Here is a 25,491-nt window from a genome sequence, read left to right as displayed (position 1 = left end):
GTGGAATGAACTCCCCACTGATGTCAGGACAGCAGAGTCACTGCCCATCTTTAGCCGCAGGCTGAAAACCCACCTCTTCAGGAAACACTACCCTTCCTCTTCGCCTTGCCTACTTGTTAACTAGTTGTACGAACTCTTGTTTTACTGTCTTATTGGATCTTGTTTATTCGATACACTTATTTGTTGTAGCTCTTGCTCAGTTGATTTTCCTATTTTGTCTCATCTGTTTAAAAAAGTAGGTAGCTGATATACTGCACTTTTACTTTAGCGCTAGGTATACTCTTGGTGGCTTGTTTTAGAAGAGAATGCACTTAAAGGATCTACACCAGGAATTAAAAAAAATAAAATAATATTTAATATCATATTGTTTATGTCCCTCAAACGTTTTTCAAAAGGTTTGAGCCTAAATCAAGCCTCAGATATACTCATTCCAACTAACTTCTCTCTTGCTTATAAAGCACTTTCACCTGCAATACCACATACCACACAGCCAGTTTGTATGCATGTTATCTCCTGGTTCTGTGTGGAAAAAGTTTAAAAAAAAGAAATAAGGGAAAAAAAAGAAAATCTTTTTATTATTATTGGAACTGAAACACGGGATGGATTGCACCCTGACGTGACGTCACGTCAGGGTGCAAATCAGTTTGGCCTGTTTTGAGACCAATTTACAGAAAACCCCAGATTTGCTGTGAAAGCCTGAGTGTTCAAACTGGGGTATTTTTTGGGGATAGAAGAGAGGTAGGGGAGACCAAAAACACACAAAAAAGAAGGAAAAGTTAACATTCATGGTGTAGTCCCTTTAAATGCTTCTGGTGATTAGTAGTTTAATTCGTTCCCTACCTATGTTGAATGCACTTATTGTAAGTCGCTTTGGATGAAAGCGTCTGCTAAATGACTGTAATGTAATGTAATGTTATATAATGTAATGTAATGTAATGTAATGTTATATAATGTAATGTAATGTAATGTAATGTAATGTGTCTCTGACCCCGTGCAGCTCTGAAGGAGAACAGCTCGGAGGTGGTCCAGCCCTTCCTGATGGGCTGTGGAACCAAGGAGCCCAAGATCACCCAGCTGTGTCTGGCTGCCATCCAGAGACTCATGTCCCACGAGGTGGTGTCTGAGGTGGGTGCTTCTACTTCCATCCAAACCCAGACATTCCTTTCAGTTTGAGCTCACACACACAGACCCCCATTTTGATAAGAAAAGGTTTAATCTTCTCTGGGGACCTGGTTTTTTTTTTTGTTTAGTTCGTGTAGATCTACGCGACTGGCACGTGGCGGCTTTAAATAGGTTCGCGTAGATCTACGCGATTGGCAGTCAATCAGTTAAGGGTCCCCGGGCCCTACATCGAGAAGCAGGGCTCCAACCCAGTGGTTCTCAAAGTGGGGTTCGGGGACCCCCAGGGGTCCTTGGGGGAGTACCAGCAAAATTAGTTAACATAACGTCACAATCATTTTAACCACTTTAACCATATTATTTTATACTTTGGCTATTCAAAAATAGCGGATATACAAGCTCATAGCGCATCACTATGAGCTTGTAGATCTGCTTGGAAAAAATGGAAATGGAAAAAAACATTTTGTGCATGTCTTTGATATATATATATATATATATATGTTTTTTTTTTAAGTGAATATTTCTAACTCAAATCTTTGCTTCTGGGGGTCCCTGGCTGGCACAAAATGAGGGGGTCCGCGGCCAAATATACTGTATATCAATTTGGGAATCCGTGAAATTAAAGAGTTTGAGAACCACTGGTCTAAACCTAATGTTTCTATTGACACACATTTAGTGTCATTTATCCTGTGGGGGGAAAGTGGCCAAAAACTAAGCTTTCACGACTTAACCCTTTAAGACCTGAGGTTCCGATTCTACAAAATGTCAAATGTTTTCTCAATCCTAACAGTTTTTTGAAAAAAACGTATGTTGCTACAGTATGTCAGTGGTTTTCAAACTTTTTAATGTCAAGGACCCCAAAATGTATATGTATTTGGCCGCGGACCCCCATCTCAAAATATGTTGTTCCAGGGACCCCCCAGAAGCAAAGATTTGAGTTACAAATGTTCGCTTTGAAAATATATATATTCAAAGATTTGCACAAATTTTCACGATTTTTCAAAAATAGCAGATCTACAAGCTCATAGCGCGGCACTCGGTGCCGCGCTATGAGCTTGTATATCTGCTATTTATGAATAGCCAAAGTGTAAAAGAATGCTTTTTTAGCTCAAATCAAAAAGTGACACAGATGCGTTCCAGGTCTTAATGGGTTTAAATGACTTGAGCAGAAAGAACATCTAAACGGCTCTGTGTCCATTATCACTATACACGAATCCACGGAGCGCTGCCCTGCGCGCAGCCATTGCTGCGGTGTCAACGCTCCGCGGACGCGACACCGCAGCAATGGCCGCCTACAGGCAGCGTGTCTGTGGATTCGTCTATAATACAGTACCTCCAAACCTCTGAGGCCTCGTTTCAGTCTCACTCTGCTGTTTTACTAGCTTAATATATATCACACACACAGACGGCTGAGGGTCTTTCTCTGGAGAAGGACTTCTACACTGCAGTGGTTATTAAACTCTTTCATTTCAAGGATCCCAGTTTGGTATGCATTATTAAGCCACAGACTCTCTCCCATAACTCTGAGAGCGTCCAAATGGAACCAAATGCACCCGTAAATATCAATAATTTAGCTCAGTGTTTTCTCAATCCGGGATCTGGAACCCCCTTCACGGGGCACCAAAGGTCAACGCCAAACGCCAAAGGTTGTGAGGTCTGTTTGGTCTGTTTGGAGGTAGTTAGTTAGTCCGACATTTTAAACATGTTGCACACAATCTTAACTTGCTTTCAATGATTGTCTGCCTGTGTGTTCACCATGTGATATCAGTCCAACTTGTCACACACAATTTTTTTTCAGACATTTTCAAAAAGCTTGAAAAGCAGCTAAATCTGTCATTTGTGCTATGTGTGTGTGTGTGTGTGTGTGTGTGTGTGTTTACAATGTGGAGGTCCCATCTTTTGTTGTCAGATCTAAGAAGGGGGTTCTCCAGGTAAAAAAGTGTGTGAAACACTGATTTAGCTGGGGACCTGAACCCTTACAACCTTACGACCTTACAAAATTACCTTTAGCTTCTTATACCTGAAGGAATGGTGACATAAACCTTCTTGATTTTTGATACTTTACTGCAGAGCAAACATAAGCCACTTTCAGACATGCACTGTATTTGGATGTTTTCCAGAGTTCAAACGGAGGGCATGTATTCATGAACGCAACATTCCGGCTCAGTGATCAGCCATTATTTTATATTTTGGCTTTTCAAAAAATAGCAGATATACAAGCTCATAGCGCGGCATTCTGCCACGCTATGAGCTTATATATCTGCTATTTTTGAAAAATCTTGAACATTTGTGCAACTCTTTGAATATACATTTTTTAACGCGAACATTTGTAACTCAAATCTTTGCTTCTGTCCGCGACCAAATACATATAATTTTGGGGGGTCCTTGACATGAAAAAGTTTGAGCACCACTGATAGCAACATAAGTTTTTCAGAAACCTGTTAGGATTTAGAAGACATTTTGTAGACGCGTTCCCAGATTGAATGGGTTAAAGCTAGCAGTCCAGAGCCCTCGGACACCGAGAGAAATGCTAAGGTACTAAGGTTTCACTGTAATAAGGTACTCGCATAAACGCTGCTCTGCCGCACCATGACAGGCTGATATAGGGTTATTAAGGGCTCAGTGAGCTGTCCCTGCTCTCCAGCTTGGGCTGTCACAAGCTTTTTAGGTTAGGGTTAACGTAAGGTTTTATAGGTTCTGTATGCCAGGTCACTGACACATTGCCTGCCAAGAACGCATATATGCGTTTTTTGAAAAAAATAAATATATAATTCTGGCAGTCCATGTGTTAAGACCTGAGGCCGGTTCTCAAACTTTGTCGTGCCAAGGACCCCCAAAATGATATGTATTTGTGTGCGGACCCCCCATCTGTAAACTTTTGTGCCAGGGACCCTCAGAAGAGAAGAATTGTGTTAACAAATTCAAAATGATAAAAATGTTGTTTCAATTATTTTCAAAAATGTTCAAAAATAGCAGATGCACAAGCTTGCGGCACGAAGTGACGTGATGTGAGCTTGTATAATCTGCTATTTACAGGCAAATACTGCCACAGAACACCTCTGTGTTCTGAAAACACAGACCCCACCCACCACGGCGCACACTGTTGTTTGTTGCTCAAGCCACGCAGTCTACACTGCAGCCAGCACTGCTGGAACCCATGCTCTTAATACCTGGATATCACGCTGTGGGGACTTAGTGACAGACCTGATGGTATGATGGTTTTGTCCTTTACAGCCAGAGGTTGCGTTTATGAATGGTCACTAGAGAGAGATTTCAGAGGTGCTGGAAGACATATTAACCACTTATGCACCGATATATTTCCCGTCCAACAAATAGCAAAAACAGCGCTGCGCCGTCCTGCGGTGTGACCTTTATAGATATTATTATTATTTTATTTTCAAGTTATCCAAGTTATGATTTTGTGCAACATGTTTAAAATGTTGGACTACTTCCACACAGACGAGGCCTCACGAGCCTCCTGTGGTCTTTCCTACCTGATTTAAATGCAAAAGTGTGTGTGTGTGTGTGTGTGTGTGTGTGTGTGTGTGTGTGTGTGTGTGTGTGTGTGTGTGTGTGTGTGTGTGTGTGTGTGTGTGTGTGTGTGTGTGTGTGTGTGTGTGTGTGTGTGTGTGTGTGTGTGTTCTTTCCAGGCGGCAGCAGGGAACATCATCAACATGCTGTGGCAGCTGATGGAGAACGGCCTGGAGGAACTGAAACTGCTGCAGACCGTCCTGGTTCTGCTGACCACCAACACTGTGGTCCATGATGAAGTCCTGTCCAAGGTCCTCACAACACTACAACACCATCACACACACACACACACACACCCACACCAACACTGTGGTCCATGATGAAGTCCTCTCCATGGTCCTCACAGCACTACAACACCATCTCACACACACACACACACACACACACACACTAAATTAGGCTAAATTAGTTCGGTTCGGAAGCTCTGTGTTCTGGAAGCCAGACCCTGCCCAGGCCCCACCCACCTCAGTTGGTGCTGTTTGCTCTGACTGAAGCACTGTACACTAGCCAGCAGCACTGCTGGAGCAGACGGTTAAATTAATACCTGGATATGACGGAGGTATGGGCCTATGGGGGCTTTGCCCTTTCTTGCGATTTGGTTGTGTGTATGAATGGTCACTAGAGAGAGATTTCAGAAGTGTTTCTACCTCCTGGAAGTTGGCTTGTGTCTCTTCCAAACTACTGCTGCCTTTCCCTGGCTTAAAGCTGTGCTGAATGAATGCATGCAGAAGCAATGCGGAACGTCTGACCAACGTCTGACTAGTCACAGTAGTGGAACTAGTTCGGGTTGTCACAACATCTCTGAAGCACCGAACACCCGACATCAGTTCTGCTCCCGGCCACGCCCAACCTCTGAATGACGTCATATTGTTGTATTTTTGGACCAACCAGAACAAACGCCATCGTTCTTGTGGATTTTGCATTGGGCTTATAACGCATCACGTCCATGATGAAGTTCTCCTCCCCACACTAACACTGCTGACTCAAGCATTACATCATTCCTCCATCTGCTCCCTTCTGTGTTAATGGGGGGCGGTGATGGTTAACTCCCATGCTGGTGACACAGAGTACTTAATGGTTTCATTCATCTAGTTATTTAACCACATTAACACATTGATTGCCAAGAACGAGTTAACTCGTTTTTACTCGTTTTTAAAATCCATCACTTGATTGCCAAGATCGAGTTAACTGGTTTTTTTTTTTTTTTTTTTTTTTTTTTTTGACCCAAAGACCAAGGAGATATGATTTGTTGAAGATTTAAACTCCTATCCACTTCCTTGTTAACTTAAAACTTAAAAATTTTGTATCTCAGCTCCTGAGTACTTTTTTTTTTCCAATGAAAAATCTCTGGCATAAAACAGCAAAAAAATCTGAAATAACTCAGAATAACTGAAATAACTGGCATTCAATGTGTTAACACGTGTCCCTTTGTTTGGGCACATTTTCAAACATTGTCACATAAAATAAAATAGTGAAAAAAAGCTCACAACGCTTTGTGATGCACCACCTTCTGGGCTTGTAGATCGGCTATTTTCGCTATTCGCCATACGATGAAAAAAAAATTGCCTAGCTACTTGGTGGGAGGGAAAAAGACTGTAGTCCTGGTCACCAGGAAAGGAGAAAAGAACCACTTTATTACTGTACACTATAGCTTACCTCTGTCATAATATTTTTTTCATTATATAGTATGCAACCTGTTCCTAAAGTCTAGAGGAACTTTTCTGTGTAGGAGGTACAGTAAGTCTAATTGGTGTGCTCGCTAGGGCAGCCACAGTCATGTTGTTTCCACTATTTATTATACATTATATACAGTATGCTTCTAAAAAACTTTGGACCGGTCCAGCGTACTGTACTTTCACCTAGAGAAGCAAACTTTAAAATGTTATGCTTCTTTGGGAATTGCGGAGCCTTTTTAAAAACTTTTTGAAATGTATTTAACTTTTTCTAACTAACAGTCAATGGATGGGAAACTAACTCCATATCAGAAAGTCAGTGTGAGGTCACAGCGAGCAAACCCTGTTTCTTCAGGAACAGTAACAGTCTTTAAAGATGTTAGAATTATTTATTTCTGGCTATGTTTTCTGTGGTCCCAGTGCCAGAGATTTTTCAATTTATCTTAGATTTTTTATCTCCAGTATTATCGATCCTAGGGTGGTTGCTAATCACTGAGGGTTGCACTGTGTGGTTTCACAAATGTCAACGAGGTCATCGCGACCTTGTTGACATTAATTGTCTGATGTTGAAAATAACATGTCTGGACCAAAAAATCATAGTTAAAAAAAAGTGCTCAGGAGCCGAGATACAGCCTTTTTCACTAATAAGTTAAACAAGGAGTGAATGGAGCAGCAAATCTTCAAATAATGATATCTTGGGTTCTGAACATTGTTTTCCAAGTTTTTTAAATGTATTTTTTATTTATTTTTTCAAAAACACGTCAAACACATCATTGGCACGTTGCGCCATTGCGGTAAAACACGTGAAACACGTGAATGGCACTCAATGAGTTAGTTTGGTCATATGTAACAGATTTGTGACTCTACTCAAATGGACAAAATAATAATTTGTCAGGTTGATTAGATCGATTTCAGTCACGATGTAGCGATTAATTGTCATACAAATAATTGCGATTAATGATCGAATTGGGTTTTTGGCATTGAACATTGGAACCTTCGGTTGGCGGTACCAACAATCAAAATAAATAATGTACAAAACATAGCTTCACATCTTCAAGCTCAAAGCGCGTTGCTTCGCGTTTCGAGCTTGTAGATCTGCTACTTTTGATACTTTTGTGTGACGCTCTAGTACAGGGGTTTTGAACTGATTTTGACCCAGGGACCACCATCCTGACTAAGAGCAACCTGGGGACCACCACTATTGTGCGTGGTGGGTCCATCATAGACCCACCCCACACAATAGTGGTGGGGGGTTCATGCACCGCAGGGAGCTGGAGAAAATAGCTATAATATCAATGTAATATCTAATAAAATACAGTGATTTTGTCTGAATATGATGGAATATGATTAAGGATTACTGTGATTATGGTAAGCTCACATTTCATATCACACATACAATACAGTAAGAACTCCTGTAACTTATCAACACATTGACCGCCAGAGGTTAATCTCATAATGTACTCACCAGTGCCAACGTGTTGTTGTTGTTTTTTTGTTTTTTTCATGTCGCCATAGATCTTGTTAAAATCCTTAAGATTGAGCCGTACACGGTCTGTTTACATCCGCGACATCTCACTGTATCTCCCAGTGAAAACCGCATGTCAAACGGATTTCCATGATTGTAGTTAGAGCGGATTACGTTAAACGGTGATATGCGAGGAGAAAAAAATACAGGAAGAGAATTGAGTTTCAGTGTGCGCTTTAGAATGGGAGCCGACGTGAAAGTCAAAACCGGATCTCAAATAATTCTGTTTCCGGTCATGAAACCGGAACCGGAAATGGATCAAAAAAATCCGAAAGTGCACCTGGAACATTTTCAACGCGAATCGGCGGTTCGCGTAGATCTACGCGACTGGCACGCTGCGGCTTTAAATAGGTTCGCGTAGATCAGGGCTACTCAACTTAAGATGGCTCAGGGGCCACTCAGCAAAATACCAAAAGTCCAAGGGGCCGCCATAAAAATGACGGTCCTATTTTGGATTTTTCGATTTTGTAACACACAAGAAATTGTACATTTTGACATCATATTCTTTTCACTGTACCAGTTTATTTTGTGTGTATGTCCAGTGGCATCAGTTCAGCAAAAGCTAAGGTATGGCAAGGTTAGGGTTGCCAACTCCCAGAGATTGAAATAAGGGACACCTATCCTGGGCGCGCGGCAAAGCCGCGCGGCCGGAAAAATGTGGGGGTCAAACCCCCCCAAAAACCCGAAATGCATAGAAAACTATGCATTATACCTGTAACAATTGACGCACCTGTATGTATGTCTGTCTGTTTTTGAAAAATGTTTTAGCAACCCATATATTTGAACGGAAATTAAAAAACCATGAGGGGGCCGCCAAGATGCTGCGTTCGGGCCGCGGGTTGAGTAGCGCTGGCGTAGATTTACGCGATTGGCATTCAATGTGTTAAAAGTAAAAAAATAAAAATAAAGAATGAAGTTTAATTTTTTTTTTAATGCATGGCCAGGGACCACCTGCAATGGTCCGCGGACCACCGGTTGAAAACCTCTGCTCTAGTATGATCGACAATTGTACATGAGTAATAATAACCCATGGCTGTCTCTCCATCAGGCCATCGTGCTGTGTTTCCGCCTGCACTTCACCAAGGACAACATCACCAACAACACCGCGGCCGCCACGGTCCGGCAGGTGGTCACCGTGGTGTTTGAGAGGATGGTGGCCGAGGACGAGCGCTTCAAAGGTCAGGGACATAATGTCAACAATGTGTCATTTAACCCATTAAGACCTGAGGCCGATTCTTAAAAATGTTTTCTAAATCCTAACAGTTTTCTGAAAAAAACCTATGTTTCTATATCAGTGGTTCTCAAACTTTTTCATGTCAAGGACCCCCAAAATTATTATGTATTTGGCTGCCAACCCCCATCTCAAAATATTTAGTTCCAGGGACCCCCCAGAAGCAAAGATTAGAGTTACAAATGTTCGCTTTAAAAATATATATATTCAAAGATTTGCACACATTTTCACGATTTCTCAAAAATAGCAGATCTACGAGCTTGTAGATCTGCTATTTTTGAATAGCCAAAGTGTAAAATAATAATAACAACCCAGCTCAGTGATCGGTCTCAGTTCCATGCAGGTGCTAATGATAACCGCCTGATAATAACCGCTGTCTGAGGTGAGATTCACATTATATCCAGGGTCCCCACGGTCATGAAATTCCTGGAAATATTTTGAAATTGAAAAAAAAATAATCCAGTACTGGAAAAGTTTGGGAATTGATCAAAGGTCCTGGAATTTATCAAGGGTCCTGGAAAAATATTTGGCTATGCATTGTTTTTGGCTATTGATTTTGTTAATACAAAACATTTTCATAAACATGTATAACATTACACGAAATATGTAACATAAGTAGTTTTTCGCCGAACGGGCTGTGTGATGGCATATATTATTTAAATAAAATAAGTCATACGGATGCCATAATGAGTCTTCCAGTGAGCTATGCCCTAATTTTGCACGAAATTTTGAATGAAATTGTACTATTCTATATTCTATGCTTTATTTTTGCTACACTGCCTATCTTTGGGCATTCTACATAGGAGTAAGAGACACATTATTGCGCTGAATGATTGTTATATAGGCCTGGAAATTGGGCTAAATATTCTGGAAAAGTTTTGGAAATTCATTGCTAAAAATGTGTGGGGACCCTGTATATCCTGAGACAAAATGGTGGATTATGTGGTGTCACGGATGTGGGAGTATCAGTAATATTCCACAGAATTATGCAACTAGATTTTCAGGCCTTTTATGCGGCCGTCAAATCCAGTCTTAGTGCGCTGATCAGCGCAATGGTCACTGAGTTATTGCTGTTAGACGCTGCTGTAAACGTGCTGTAGTGCATGTCTGTGTCATTTTTTTTGTGTGAGTATTATCATGGCAGAGCCCTGTACAGTACACGGTACGCCTCACAAGTCTGGCTGCACCGTCCACCCACCCTCTAGGCCATTTTAATATAGGATGAACAGCCATTAGCAACAGCCACGGCAACACCTTGGTATTGGAAGGACCCCGGTTTGCCCCCCGGCGAAGTCGAAGTGTCCCCCGAGCAAGGCGATTAACCCTTAACTGCTCCCCGGGCGCTGTATTAATGGCACCCACTGCTGCTGTTAGGTTGGGTTAAATGAAGAGGACACATTCCACATACTATGTGATACATGTACAGTGACAAGAACACCCCAGAGGAGCTGCCCTCAAACTAGAGTGCATAGAGTTAAATGAACACAGGGGATTGTGTTGTGTATTAGATTCACACACAGCCATGCTTGCTTTGGGCTGTGTAGTGTAGTGTAGTGTAGTGTGGTGTGGTGTGGTGTGGTGTGGTGTGGTGTGGTGAGGTGACAAACCAACGTCAAACAATCAACACCAGGACACCTGGGAAAGTAGACAGTAGTAAGTACACAGACGAACAGGACTTGCTTACCTTACAACAGGACACAGCAGAACGGTGGATGTCATGTTACTCTGTCTAGTCTAAAGTGGAGAGAGTGTCTAAAGCAGGGCTTATCAAACTCTTTCAACCGCAGACCCACAAGAAACATTTGCTGTCTCCCCGCGACACCAAAGTTTAAAACTGAAATTAGTTTTAAAAATGTTACTTTTTTAAAAACCCATTAAGAGCTGAAGCCGATTCTACAAATGTCTTCTAAATCCCAACAGTTTTCTAAAAAGCGTATGTTTGTGGTTCTCAAACTTTTACATAATTGTCAAGGACCCCCAACATTATATGTATTTGGCCGCGGATCCCCCATCTCTAAATATTTTGTTCCAGGGACCCCCGGAAGCAAAGATTGGAGTTAAAAATGTTAAAAAAAAAGATTTGCACACATTTTCACTATTTTTCAAAAATAGCAGATCTACAAGCTTGTAGTGCGGCACTCGGTGCCGCACTACGAGCTTGTAGATCTGCTATTTTTGCTATCTTTTTGGCTCAAATCAAAAAATGACACAGATGCGTCCCAGGTCTTAATAGGTTAAGTGAATGGGATTTTGAATGGGAAAAAAAACACTTATGTGATCCAGGGGGCGTGGTTTTGAGGTCAGGTCTTCGGTACCACTATTTCAGTGGTTCTCAAAGTGATGTCCGAGGACTCCCAGGGGTCCCTGTGGGGGTTCCAGGGGGTCCCCAGCTAAACGATTGCGAGTTAATAGGTAACCAAATGGACCTTCGTAGATCTGCAACTCAGAGAGAGTGTACCAAGCGGAACTGAAATCATGATAATAAAGTCGGAGAACCACAGGTCTATTGTAAAGAAGATGACCCTTGTGGAGAGGTCCTTCAGAGTCCTCTAGACACTCTGTGCTCGTGGGACATCATTGAGTCCATACAGACATATCTCACTGTATTATTCAGCCGACGTCAGCGTTTTATGGCAATACGTTGAGTGAATTTCCTGCAAGGAAGCGAGGGAGTCAGCAACCCCACGACAGCTGAGTTCACAAAGAGTCAAGTTCAGTTCCAGTTTCATGATACATGGAGGCCGGCCACAATCCCAAAATAGAAATCTGTACGTACAATCGTACCAAAGTTCAAAGTCCGTCAGCGTTTCGTAGGAAACGCCGTTGTCTTTCAGCCAGCAGCTTCCTGTCGATCCGTTCTGTTGTCTTAGGAACTTTCTCTCACGGAGCTGAGTTTGTCCCTTGCTTGCAGCAGATTTGAAGGAGAGAAAAGTTCCCTCTTTAACCCAATAAGACCGGGAACCATTATTTTATACCTTGGCTATTCAAAAATAGCAGATCTACAAGCTCATATGAGCTTGTAGATCTGCTATTTTTTTTAAACCGTAAAGATTTGTGCAAATCTTTGAATATATTTATTTTTAAAGCGAAAAAATCTTTGCTTCTGGGGGGTCCCTGGAACAACATATTTTGAGATGGGGGTCCGCGGCCAAATGCATATCATTTTGGGGGTCCCTGACATGAAAAAGTTTGAGCACCACTGATATAGCAACAAATGTTTTTCTGAAAAATGAAGACATTTGTTGAGACATTTGACTGTTATAAATGTTCGCTTTAAAAAATTGATATTCAAAGATTTGCACACATTTTCACGATTAAAAAAAAATAGCAGATATACAAGCTCATTGCGCGGCACTCAGTGCCGCGCTATGAGCTTGTAGATCTGCTATTTTTGAATAGCCAAAGTATAAAATAATATTTATTGCTCAAATCTAAAATGACACACAGATGCGTTCCCGGTCTTAAAGGGTTAAGTTACCTAAAGCAGATTATGCTTTAATGCATAATATTATACATAATGAGGCTCTGTGCCTGCTTACATTATTAGTCCATGTGCCAGTCAGAATGGAGGCGCGGTCAGGTTGGGAATGACAAACCAATCAAAAGCTGCCCGCTTCCAAAGTTATTATAGTTTTTAAGTGTTTTTGTTTTGTTAAATAGCTCTACATTGTGATAGTAATGACGTGCACAGATAGACTCTAGGTGGTGCTAGAGCACTTTCCCTTTGCCCTCTTGACCAGAAGTGCCCTTTTGAAAAAAAGGGGGAAATTCATTTATTTATTTTTTCTTCATTTCCCCCCCCAGTTTACAGTATGTAGTCTATGGTGACATCGATCAATTCTGGATTAAAAGCTTATAATATATTAACAATTCCCCAAAATGTGCATTGCAATTTTCTTCTATAAATCTCACACTACTAGGGCAGCCGGCGGTTCCGCGCGCCGTGCAAGGTGCCCTTTGTTTTACTTGAGCACCTGCCCCTCAAAATGTCTGTGCACGCCACTTCTTCAGTAACATGGGTCTCTCCGGCTTTTTAGTGAACAGAAAATTAGGCCTGACCTCGATTATTTGAATAGTCGACTAATCGATTGAGGGAGTCTGATTCGACTGCTAATCTCTTAGTCAAAACATGAAGAAAATATATATATATATATATATGTTTTCTGCTTTTTTTTCTTTTGCATTATTCAACATTTTTTTTGTAATTTGTTGTATTAATAATTACCCCTACAGCACAAATAGAATGTTCCTCTATTGCATAACAATTCCTTTTTGCAGTCGGAAAAATGTATTCAGACTCTTTCTTTTCTTTCTTTTTCCTTTATTTATTCAGGGAAACCCATTGAGAGCAAGCTCTCTTTTTCAAGGACGCCCTGATAACAAACATTTGAATCACATTACAATGTCACAGCTAATTTAACAATAAAGCAAAAAAGAAAAGCAGAAGCATAAAACAACATTAAAATAATCTCAAAAGGCGGTGAATCAGACAATACAGTGAGGACATGGATAACAACACACAGATTTAAAAATCTGATGCAAATAAACAGTGTTACATGAAACGGGTACAGTCACTATGTAGTGTGTCCTCAAGAAGCACCCTGAATGTCTCTATTGAGACCAATCGCACCAGTTTCAGAGAGTCCTGAAGTTTGTTCCATTTGTGTGGAGCATAATACATGAATGCAGTTTTTCCTTGTTCACTGCTCTTACGTGGACTGGTATATCTAATGTGTGTTTGTGAACGTGTTGAATGTCCAGTAACCTTTGGTTCCAAAAGCGAGGATAGGTACAAAGGAAGTTTACCACACAAGGCCTTATAAATAAATAAAATACAATGTTGCTCTCTACGAACTGCGAGAGATGGCCAACCCACTTTATCATATAAAATACAGTGATGACTGCCAATCTCGTTCGAATCATACAAAAAATTATTGTTGCGTTATTCGACTACCAGTCGACTATAGGCAACCTTTGGCCAATCAGATTCGACTCTAGAAATCCTTAGTCGGGGACAGGCCTACAGAAAATACATTTTCAGGTTAGGATACCAATTTCCTCCATTCAGGAGAGAGAGAACTCACACAGGACACAGGAGAAACACATGGAATGTTGAAGTGATGACACAGAGAAATGAGCAGACACACATGGAACTGGAGCACTAAACAATTTAAGCTGATAAATGGGTACTCTCTCCTGATTGGCTGAAACTGGCAACCAACAACCTAAGAAAATGTATTTCTTCTTGTTTATTAAAGAGCTGGAGAGACAGGGAGACCCCTGTTACTGATACAATGAACAAACACACTATATAGCAATGATTACTATCACAATATAGAGCTTTTACCATTTTAGTTTTAGTTACCCGGTAACTATAATCACGCTGCCAGCTTCTCCATTGCAGGGAAAGGGGTGTGACTGACCTGCTTGTGTGAGTCTGGGGGTTCTGCTGGCTGCATGAATGAACACATGTGTGGGTTGGCCTTTTTTGTTGTTATTATTTGTTTTGGGTGTGTGTGTGGTGTGTGTGTGTGTGTGTGTGTGTGTGTGTGTGTGTGTGTGTGTGTGTGTGTGTGTGTGTGTGTGTGTGTGTGTGTGTGTGTGTGTGTGTGTGTGCGTGTGCGTGTGTGCGTACGTTTGTAGCTGCATGTCTTGTGTTTGGAGTGTGTGAGCCAGCCAGACAGTCGTATCCCACCATCCCCTCCTTATGTCTGCCCCGCACTCTCCCCTCATCTAACATCTTTCGCTCTCTCTCCCCCCCCGCCCATCCCTCTCTCCCTGTCATAACACCTTACTCTCTCCTTTCATCTTTTCTTCCTCTCCCCCCCACACACAACCCTTCAATCATCCCTCTATTTCTATTCCTCTCTCTCTGTGTCTGTTTCTGTGTCTCTCTCTCATAGATTAAAGTGGTCAGTCACTACGACTGATTTCAGTCATTTGGATTTGCATACAAGGCAGCATGACTTCTATGGAAACACACCGAAAATAGCCGATCTACAAGCTTCAATAGCCGTTCTACAAACAACCGAAAATAGCTGATTGACAAGCTCACAACGTTGCGACACGTTGTGAGCTTGTAGATCAGCTATTTTCGGTAGTTTGTTATTTTAAGGTTGAAGAGTATTCCCGCTCCCCGTCTGTTAAGACCTTTACTCTACTCTACTAACACTGCTGATCCACCCTGCATCATTGCCTATGTCCTCAGCCTATCGGAATGCTTGTTACAAGCAAAAATCTTTTCAGCGTAAGTTCAAAAGTTGACTTAAAATGACCTAGGCAGATGATGAGTTTGGAATGTAACAAGCCTTAACTTTTCAGTGGTGAGCTTTTATTTGACTTTAATCCAGGGGTCTTCCACGTTTTTCAGGCCAAGGACCCCCTAGCTGAGAGAGGGATGAAGCAGGGACCCCCTCTACATATTGTATAAAACTGTGTTGCAGATTGAACTTTTTCACAGATTTCTTAGATAGCTGGATTCATGTTATGTGTTTCAGATAGTTAACCTTTAAACCCTGTACTTGGTCTGCTCTTTTTCCCTCTACACAGACTCTCTGAAAATAGCCGATCTACAAGCTCACAACGCCTCGCAGCGCGAGGCGTTGTGAGCTTGTAGATCTGCTATTTTCCCCACCACAAAAAAAAGATTTGTCTGGACCCCCTGTAGTAACTCTTAAGGACCCCCTAGAGGTCCCGGACCCCCTGTTGAAGAGCTCTGCTTGAATCCATACTCTCTCTCCCCCTCTCTCCCTCTCCCCCAGGCATAGCAGAGCAGCCCCCTCCTGTCCAGGGCAACACCAACAGGAGGTCTGTCAGCACTCTGAGGCCCAGCGCCAAGGATGCCTACATGCTCTTCCAGGTATGGCCACCAGGGGGAGACGACTCTCCATGCCGCTTTGATGTTCTCTCTCTCTCTCTCATCTCCTGAGTGTGTGTATGTATGCACCTGCTGTCACATTGATGAACCAAGGACTATCATTTAAATGTGATTATTCCAGCATTTTGCAGACGCTCTTTATCCAGAGCCAATTACAAAGTGTATATTATGAGAGGCAGGAAACCACACAGAGCAAGATTATAGAGAACATATCATCGTTGCTGTCGGGCAGAAACCTCCTATCTCCATATTGTAATTGTCTGTGTTAAATCAACGCCCTACTTCATCATCCCACACAACATTAGCCAAAGTAGTTGTGAGCTTGTCGAATCCTGAACATTTTTGGACGTGAGGTTTCCACCCGACAGAGACCATATATTACTAATAGATGCTAATGAAGGCTCTGTTCCATTCTGCTCAAACAGAGTCAGGGTGCTGATATTGTTGCATGTTGGCTCACTGGAAACACTCTGCTACACCAGTGGGTCTCAAAGTGTGGTCCAGGGACCCTCATGGTTCCTTACGGGTGTGTAACTCTGAGAGTGAGCCTTTCTGATTTCTGTCAGGTTGTGTTCCCACATTATTATTGACTGACACGCATCACTCAAATGAATTGAATGACTGACAACAGGAAGTGATGCCCGGTATTCATGCAAGGCCTCATGGGACACTGGAAGCTGGTGGATATACTGTGTGAAATCAATCACTGTGTGTGTGTGTGTGTGTGTGTGTGTGTGTGTGTGTGTGTGTGTGTGTGTGTGTGTGTGTGTGTGTGTGTGTGTGTGTGTGTGTGTGTGTGTGTGTGTGTGTGTGTGTGTGTGTGTGTGTGTGTGTGTGTGTGTGTGTGTGTGTGTGTGTGTGTGCGCAGGACCTGTGTCAGCTGGTGAACGCAGACGCCCCCTACTGGCTGGTGGGGATGACAGAGATGACCAGGACGTTTGGACTGGAGCTGCTGGAGTCTGTCCTCAATGACTTTCCTCAAGTCTTCCTACAGGTACATGTCCACGCCGTCTCATCTCCATGTTCTAACTGTTTGTGTTTTTTCGTAAATTAAAGGCAGGGTAAGTGTTTTTAATTTGGTTAAAATAAGTGTTAAATAGCTCTATATTCTGATAGGACTCATTGCTATAGAGTGTTTGTTCAGTAACAGGAGTCTCCATGTCTCTCCAGCTCTTTATTTAAAGGTAGGGTAAGTGATACTTTTTGTTAATTTGTTTTTGTTTGTTGTTAAAAAGGTTAAAGTACTATATTCTGATAATCATTGCTACAGAGTGTTTGTTCGGTCACAGGGGTCTCTCCAGCTCTTTAGTAAACAGAATATAAACACATTTTCAGGTAGGTGACACAATTTAAGCCAATCAGGAGAGAGCACTGAACATGCATTTTCTGTTTAACACATCGACCGCCAGAGGTTAATCTCATAATGTACTCACCAGTGCCAAGGTGTTTTTGTTGTTTTTTTGTTTTTTTCATGTCGCCATAGATCTTGTTAAAATCCTTAAGATTGAGCTCTACACGGTCTGTTTACATCCGCGACATCTCCCTGTATCTCCCAGTGAAGATCGCGTGTCAAACGGGGTATCCATGTTGTAGTTAGAGCGGATTACGTTAAACAGTGAAATGCAAGGAGAAAAAACTACAGGAAGAGAATTGAGTTTCAGTTTCGTCTGTAGAATGGGAGCGGGCGTGATCGTCAAAACCGGATCCCAAATAATTCTATTTCCGGTCATCAAACCGGAAACGGAAGTGGATCAAAAAAAATCCGAAAGTGCACCCGGACCGCGCATGCGCGAAAAGACCGCAGCCCGTAGGGCTACGGTCTCGGCGCTTAACAGTTGGATTTAACGGACCGTAGGACTACGTTCTTGGCGGTTAATGTGTTAACACATCGGGTGCCAAACACAGTCTGAACCGTGTTTGCACAGAGTAGCGCTTTGGTGCCGAACACGGTCTGAACCGTGTTTTCAGTCGCTTTTGTTTTTTTTCGTTTTTGTTCCACACGGGAGGGGCTAGAGCAGCTCTGGAATCACCCACGGTGATTCTGAGAAGGAAGGGCCTTATAGATCACCGTGTCAAAAAACATGGCTCCGCTTCCGTTCTATCTCCTTCTCTAAAACCCCTATAACTCCGAAACCTTTTACGTTGGGGAAAACGACTCATTTTGTATGCGCCATTGTGACCCGCGGTAAAGATGTCATCGTTCCAGGCGTTAGCCAGGACCATCGTGCAAAATGAACGCATGCTTTGTTTCACATGGAATGCACGTCTTGGAGTCTACAGCGTAAACAGCGCCGCGCAGCTCAACGGTGAGATTTATGGCACCGAACGTAATCTGTTATTATAAAATTCTGGCACCGAATGTGTTAATAAAGAGCTGGAGAGACATGGAGACACCTTTCACTGAACAAACACTAGCAATGAGTACTATCAGAATATAGAGCTATTTAACACTTATTTTAACTAAAGTAAATCACTTACCTTACCTTTTAAGTACATTACTTGAGTATATGTACTTAGTTACTTTACACCGCTTCGTTATTGTCTCGCAAAAACCTTGACTCTCCATATTTCATGTTTTCATATTTCTCTTCTCTCTCTCTCTCTCTCTCTCTCTCTCACAGCACCAGGAGTTCAGTTTCCTGCTGAAGGAGCGAGTGTGTCCTCTGGTCATCAAGCTGTTCTCTCCCAACATTAAGTTCCGTCAGGGCTGTGGCAGTGCGGCCTCGCCGGCCCCCGTGGAGAAGCCCTACTTCCCCATCTGCATGAGGCTGCTGCGCGTGGTCTCCGTGCTCATCAAGCACTTCTACACCTTACTGGTAAACATTACTATCACAATCATGCTTCATTGTCACATCACAGGGTTACAGGTGGGTTAGTTTTAGTTTTTTATCTTCTTCTTCTTCCCTTTCTTTTTTCTATGTAAATAACAATACGATGGGAACTATGCACGAAAACGGGCAGAAACCTCTTATCTCCATATTCTAACTTTTTTTTTTTTTTTTCCGTAAATTAACTCTTAACTCTTTCAGTGCCATGCTTATTTATGGAATTTTGGTTCTAAGTGCCACAACCAAAATTTATTGTAAAAAAAAAAGTGCTTAGGAGCCGAGATACAGCCTTTTTCAGTAAAAAGTTAAACAAGAAGTGAATGGAGCAGCAAATCTTCAAATCATCATATCTTGGGTTCTGAACATGTTTTTCCAAAAAAAAAAAGAAAAAAAAAATATATATTATTATTATTAATTTTTTTCATGACGTATTTGACGTATTGTGGCACACAGGGCGTTAGGCCTCATGACGTATTTGACGTATTGTGGCACTGAAAGAGTTAAACTGCCAGGGGTTTTCAAAAATAGTACTCAAAAACCAGCAGCCAGCAGTGTACATGGTAAAACATAGGGATTTTTTTTTTTTTTCTCCGTTTATTTTTTAACATTGAAGTGAATGAAGCAGCAACTTTTTGGAAAATGTTATCTATTATCTATTATTTTGTTTTTAATTTAATTTTTAAAAACGTTTATACATTTTTTTGGCAGGCAGAGATTTAACATCCTACTTGATCATACTACAGCGTCACACAAAAACATCAAAAGTAGCAGATCTACAAGCTCAAAACAAGCTGTGAGCTTGTAGACCTGAAATTTTTACTACTTTTGAATTTGAATCCTGAATAATTGTAACAGTTTTGGACATATGAGGTTTCCACGCCACAGTGACGGTAACGTGTGCGTCTTGTAGGTGACAGAATGTGAGATCTTCCTGTCTCTGCTGGTGAAGTTCCTGGATGGAGAGAAGCCCCAGTGGTTGAGAGCAGTGGCCGTGGAGTCTGTGCACAGACTGTGTGTGCAGCCACACCTGCTACGGTAAAAAACCATGATCCATTACACCAAAACACCTGCTACACTGTAATTGTATAATAATAATAATAATAATAATAATAATAATATCTCAAATTTATATAACACTTTGGGGGGAGGAGAAAACAACAAAAGAGAATCAACTTTATTAGGAAAAAAAACTCGTAGAAAAGGCTAAGACTATGGAATAAAACAGACTATCAATAAAAACAGTGGAATGGCGAGACAGGGGGGGTGTGCAGTTAACTGGGGAAAGCCGCCTTCAAGGCGAACGGGTGCTTCCTCCCGCGTCTCAGTAGCCCCGCTTCTTTCGCTATACATTAGAAGAGTTGGGAACGGTGGGGGTTGTCACATTCTAATTCAGCCCGAATACCCAAATCTCAGCGCCGGCCTCAGTGGCTTGCCTCGTTAATCACCAGACTCCCAACCCACACCTCCAGGGTTCAACTCCCGCTGATGACACTACTTTTTCCAATAACCGCAGAATACTTTTTTTCCCACCATATAAGTATAGTTTTGGACCACGACGGAGGGGCGCAGTCTCAAGCGAACTTGAGCCACGAGAAGCACCACCGAGCACGCTAAAGCGAGCGAGTTGCCGTGCTGAACGTTACGACGTTCGCTTGAGCCTACTCAGCCCCGTCCGAGTTATGTACCGATAGGCACAGAATTGTAAATTATCGCCCCCCCCCACCTAGGCAATGCCAGCGCAGAGCCTTATCTTCCACCACGGAGTACTGCATGACTACGAGACGCGGGAGGAAACACACGGTCGCGTATTGAAGAGGTGGGTTTTGAGAACGGTTTCGGAGGGTGTGGGCTTCTCTGAGAGTATTTGGGAGTGCATTCCACGGGGTTGGGGCAGCAAAAGCAGAAGCCCTATCGCCTCCCAGGTACGGTACTTGGTCTTAGGGACCTCAAGGAGGTTGGCGTCACCAGACCTGAGGGAGCGGGAGGGGACGTGAGGTTTGAGGAGGTGGAAGAACCTCCTCAAACCATCTCAAACTTGCCAATTCATCGTCAAGTAAAATGGAATGATGTTGACAGCCCTAGTGTGTGTCTCAGACCTCTCCAATGGAAGAGATGTGAACAAATAAAGCCATGTGTCTGTGCTCTCTCTCCTGTGCAGGTCTTTCTGTCAGTCCTACGACATGAAGCCTCACTCCACCAAGGTGTTCAGAGACATCGTCAACGCTCTGGGATCCTTCATCCAGTCCCTCTTCATCATCCCCAACGCTGGCAACCCTGCTGCTGCCAACGCACCCACTGGTGAGTTCATACACACAGTAGCACGCACGCACGCGCACACACACACCCACCCACCCACCCACACACACACACACACACACACACACACACACACACACACACACACACACACACACACACACACACACACACACACACACACTAGGGATGGGCAATATTATCGATTTAGCAATATATCGCAATATTTTATTTCGCAATACTGTATCGATACTCCAGGCCGTCAAAACGGCCTTAGAAAAAAATATATAATCTTTTATCTTTTTCAGATACAGGTTTATGAAAAAACATTCGAAAAACCTGTCACTGATCTGCAGCTACTCAATATGTAGTGTACCGGTGTATATATATACAATATGTAGTTGTGATATATGTATATCGCAATATATCGCCATATGTATCGTATCGCAATATATTGCAATATGTATCGAATCGCAATATATCGCAATATATCGCAATATATCGCAATAATTACGTAATATATGGCAATATGTATCGTATCGCAATATATCATGATATAATCGTATCATGACCCAAGTATCGTGATACGTATCGTATCGTGAGATTCTTGCCAATACCCATCCCTAACACACACACACACACACACACACACACTAATGAACTAATTAAAAACAACATTTAGAGTACAGTAGGCCTGTCCCCGACTAAGGATTTCTATAGTCGAATCATGCAAAAAAAATGTTATGCAATAGAGGAACATTCCATTTGGGCTGTAGGGGTGCTTAATGTCTAATTTAACATATACTTGCTTGGTTTCTCCCAATAAATCATGATATATATCCTATTTTTGGCAAACTACTAGTTAATTAATATAACAAATGAGGCCAATCTCTCAGTCGAATAATGAAAAAATATTAATCTTTTCATGATTCGACTAAGAGAACGGCAGTCGAATCAAACTCCCTCGATCGATTAGTCGACTATTGGAATAATCGAGGCCAGGCCTAGAGTACATAACAGAAATCAACATAAGGACAAATAGTTTAAAAGCATGAACAGGTTGTTTGGAGATGTGACTATAAGGAAGTCCTGAAGCGGCCAAGAGAGGCAACAGATCTGAGAGAATGAGGGAGATCTTTCCAGTCCATGGGTGGGTTGATTTCTCTGACCCCATGGCCTTTTCTCTGGTCCCTATTTAAGTGAATGTACTGATGATTGAGTCCCCCCCCCCCCCCCCCCCATCTATAAATAAAGTTTGATAACGTTTGAAACTGGGGATTTTAGACCCAACCAAGCAAGAACTATTTATGGTTTAGGAACTAGGGGCTTGCAGATCCAAAGAAAGTTTGGAGAGGACAACATTGTTATATATACTGCCTCAGAACTCAGTTCTGGCCAACTCTGTAATCTGCCCACATATAGCTCACTGAATCTGCCTAGCAACACCGTCGCTCGCTCCCTCGCTCTAGCTGCTGAAGCACCGTGTACAGCCAGCACTGGAACCGGCTGGTTTTAATAACTGGATCTCCCTCCGACATGATGTGTTACGGCGATAACGGAGGTTTTGCTATTTCCTGTATGGCAACAGACTGTGTTAAATGCATGGTCTCTCAGAGAGGGATTTCAGAGCTGTTACAAGTGTCACAATTATTACATTATTGCAATTATTTGAGATAATCGCAATTATTTTTGCATAATGTCGAAAAATGCTCATACATTTTCAAACATTTTCCAAAAATAGTATATCTACAAGTTCACATTTATATTTGTCATATATGTTCCAACGTTCAATGCCAAAAACACAGTTAATTAATCGTCAACTTAGATATTGTAATCGTGACAGCCCCACTAGTACCTATCTCCTATACCTCCCTAGCCAGCAGCTCTTCTAAAATGGTAAATGGTGCATTTATAAAGCGCTTTTATCCAGAGCGCTTTACATGGATTCAAACACACGTTCATACACCGATGGCGGAGGAAACCATGCAAGGCACCAACCTGCGCAAGGGTTCAGCGTATCGCTCAAGGACACTTCGACACTAAATCTGGGGGAGCCCGGCATCGAACTGGGAACCTCGCGTTTCCCATCCGGCCGCTCTACCCCTGAGCTACTGCCTGCCGCCCCTTCTAAACTATCACTGCTTTCACTGTTGGAAGGTTGACCAATCATACACACTGTTCTTTGTTTTCACAGGCACATCATTTTTGAAAAATCGTGAAAATTTGTGCAAATCTTTGAATATAATATATTTTTAAAGTGAATATCTTTTTACTTAAATCTTTGCTTCATGGGAGTCCCTTAAACTAAAATATTTTGAGATGGGGGTCCGCGGCCAAATACATATCATTTTTGCGGGTCCTTGACATAAAAAAGTTTGAGAAACACTGATATAGAAACTGATATTTTCAAAAAACTGTTAGGATTTAGAAGACATTTGTAGAATCCCCAGAAGCAAAAAATTGAGTTACAAAATGTTTGCTTTAAAAATATATATATATATTCAAAGATTTGCACACATTTTCACGATTTTTCCAAAATAGCAGATCTACAAGCTCACAGCGCGGCACTCGGTGCCGCGCTGTGAGCTTGTATATCTGCTATTTTTGAATAGCCCAAAAATGACAGAGATGCGTTCCCTGGTTTTAATGGGTTAACCTTTGCATTCCTCTCCCACCCTCTCCCTGTGTCCTTCCTCTGTGCAGGTGGGTCGGCGTCGGGGGCCCCGGGGCCAGTCCAGGGGGGACAGGGGACGGCCGGGGTGGGCGGCAGTCTGACCACCCAGGCTGCCTTCGAGTACCGCGGCACCTGGATCCCCCTCATGACCGTCAGCGTGCAGGGCAGCGCCAAGGCCACGTAGTGAGTACCGCTGCCACGCACGCACGCACACGCATGCACAACTTGTTAGTCTCTGTCATTTTCTGTCTTACAATTTAGGCATTTAGCAGAGGCTCTGACCCAGAACAACTTCCTTAACACATTCCCTGCCAGAGGGTTTTTTTTTTTTACTTCCCCCACTGCCATCATTGTTTTAACCTTTTTTAACAATTTTTTAAGTAGTCACAAAATATTTTCCGTGATCACCGTCCTCACGGTGATCCCCTCATTACACACACACAGGAGTCTCGTAGAATCGTGGAAAAAAATAATCCGATTGCGGTAATCCGTTCCATAATTGCAGCCAGTTGAAAATAGCATGTTTCACCCAAAATAACATGGTAAAAAAAAAAGTACACAGGAGCCGAGATACAGGATTTTAAAGTAATAAGTTAACCAAGGAGTGAATGGAGCTAGAAATCTTTGGATCGTGATAGCTCTGGTTCTGTGTGGATAAATTGAAAAAAACGGTTATACTCGTTGTTGGCAGGTAATGTGTTAACACATTGGGTGTGTTAACTTACGTTGGGTGCCAGCATTCTCCCCATTGACTGCGCTTTGCTGTTTAAAGCTCTAGACTCCATGACGAGCGGTTTTACCCACCGGAAACAGATTCGGAGATACAGACGTTTTAAAGAAGGAAATAGACAGGAAGCGGATGGGGAGCCATGTTTTTTTTTCGGTGATCCATCTGGCCTATCCTTCTCAGGATCACAATGGGTACTCCCAGAGCTGCTCTAGCCCCTCCCGTGTGGAAAAAAACGAAAAGGAAAAAAAGACACCAAAACCGTTTCTATACGGTTTTGGCACTCCGCGTCACTTTTTGCACCTTTTGCAAAACCGTATATATACGGTTTTGGCACCCCATGTGTTAAGTGTGAGATCAGAATAAGCAGAGTAAACATGAACTCTCTAGTTTGATTGATTGAATATTATATTATTAGAAGTTTGCAGAAAAAAGCACATGAAAGTACAGTTCAATACAAGGTCAGCTAATAAGAATTAAAAAACCCAAGAAAGCCAATTGGCTTGTTTCCATTGGGGTCCATTGTACTCAGTTCATAGTGACATTAAATGACAGACATACACTACTATGCAGAACATCATATAAACAGTGGGGGGGGGGGGGGGGGGGGTTAGGTTATGACTTTTACACGGGCCAGTTTCGAATTGCAGCCATCTGAAGGTACTCTTTTAGGGCAGTTTTGAAGGACTCCCATTTTGAGGTGAACTATCCCTTTAATAAAGAGCTGGAGAGACATGGAGACTCCTGTTACTGAACAAACACTCTATAGCAATGAGTCCTATCAGAATATAGAGCTATTTAACACTGATTTTAACCAAAGAAAATCACTTACCCTACCTTTTAATGTATGGGGAAAAAAACATCAAACGTTGAAATAAGGAGATACAATGTTTGTGGCTGACAGTAATGATAAACAGTATTATCATTAGGCTCTGTTTTACAGGGCCTTAAAAGACAGGAAATGGCAGTGATAGCCACAGGGCAGCAGCCTTGCTTTGTAACAGAGAGCTTTTTATTTTGTATAAATGGGTCTTTCCTCTGAAGGTAATG

At 42.2% G+C, this 25,491-nt stretch overlaps 1 protein-coding gene across 1 annotated transcript in view; it reads left to right on the top strand.

Moving 5' to 3' along the window:
- mon2 (MON2 homolog, regulator of endosome-to-Golgi trafficking) overlaps positions 1–25,491 on the top strand; it is a 135,487-nt gene that overhangs the window by 34,644 nt on the left and 75,352 nt on the right. Inside the window, 9 exon segments of the mRNA XM_080436709.1 lie at positions 998–1,125; positions 4,770–4,901; positions 8,897–9,026; positions 15,841–15,938; positions 16,825–16,950; positions 18,578–18,772; positions 19,695–19,819; positions 20,943–21,082; positions 23,744–23,897. Of these exon segments, the coding sequence (XP_080292835.1) occupies positions 998–1,125; positions 4,770–4,901; positions 8,897–9,026; positions 15,841–15,938; positions 16,825–16,950; positions 18,578–18,772; positions 19,695–19,819; positions 20,943–21,082; positions 23,744–23,897 (1,228 nt within the window).

This window comes from Gymnoscopelus braueri (genome assembly GCF_963280865.1).
Source record: "Gymnoscopelus braueri genome assembly, chromosome: 9".
Taxonomy (NCBI): domain Eukaryota; kingdom Metazoa; phylum Chordata; class Actinopteri; order Myctophiformes; family Myctophidae; genus Gymnoscopelus; species Gymnoscopelus braueri.
The sequence above is the reverse complement of the archived record's forward strand: the minus strand, read 5'-3'. Positions and strand labels throughout refer to the sequence as shown.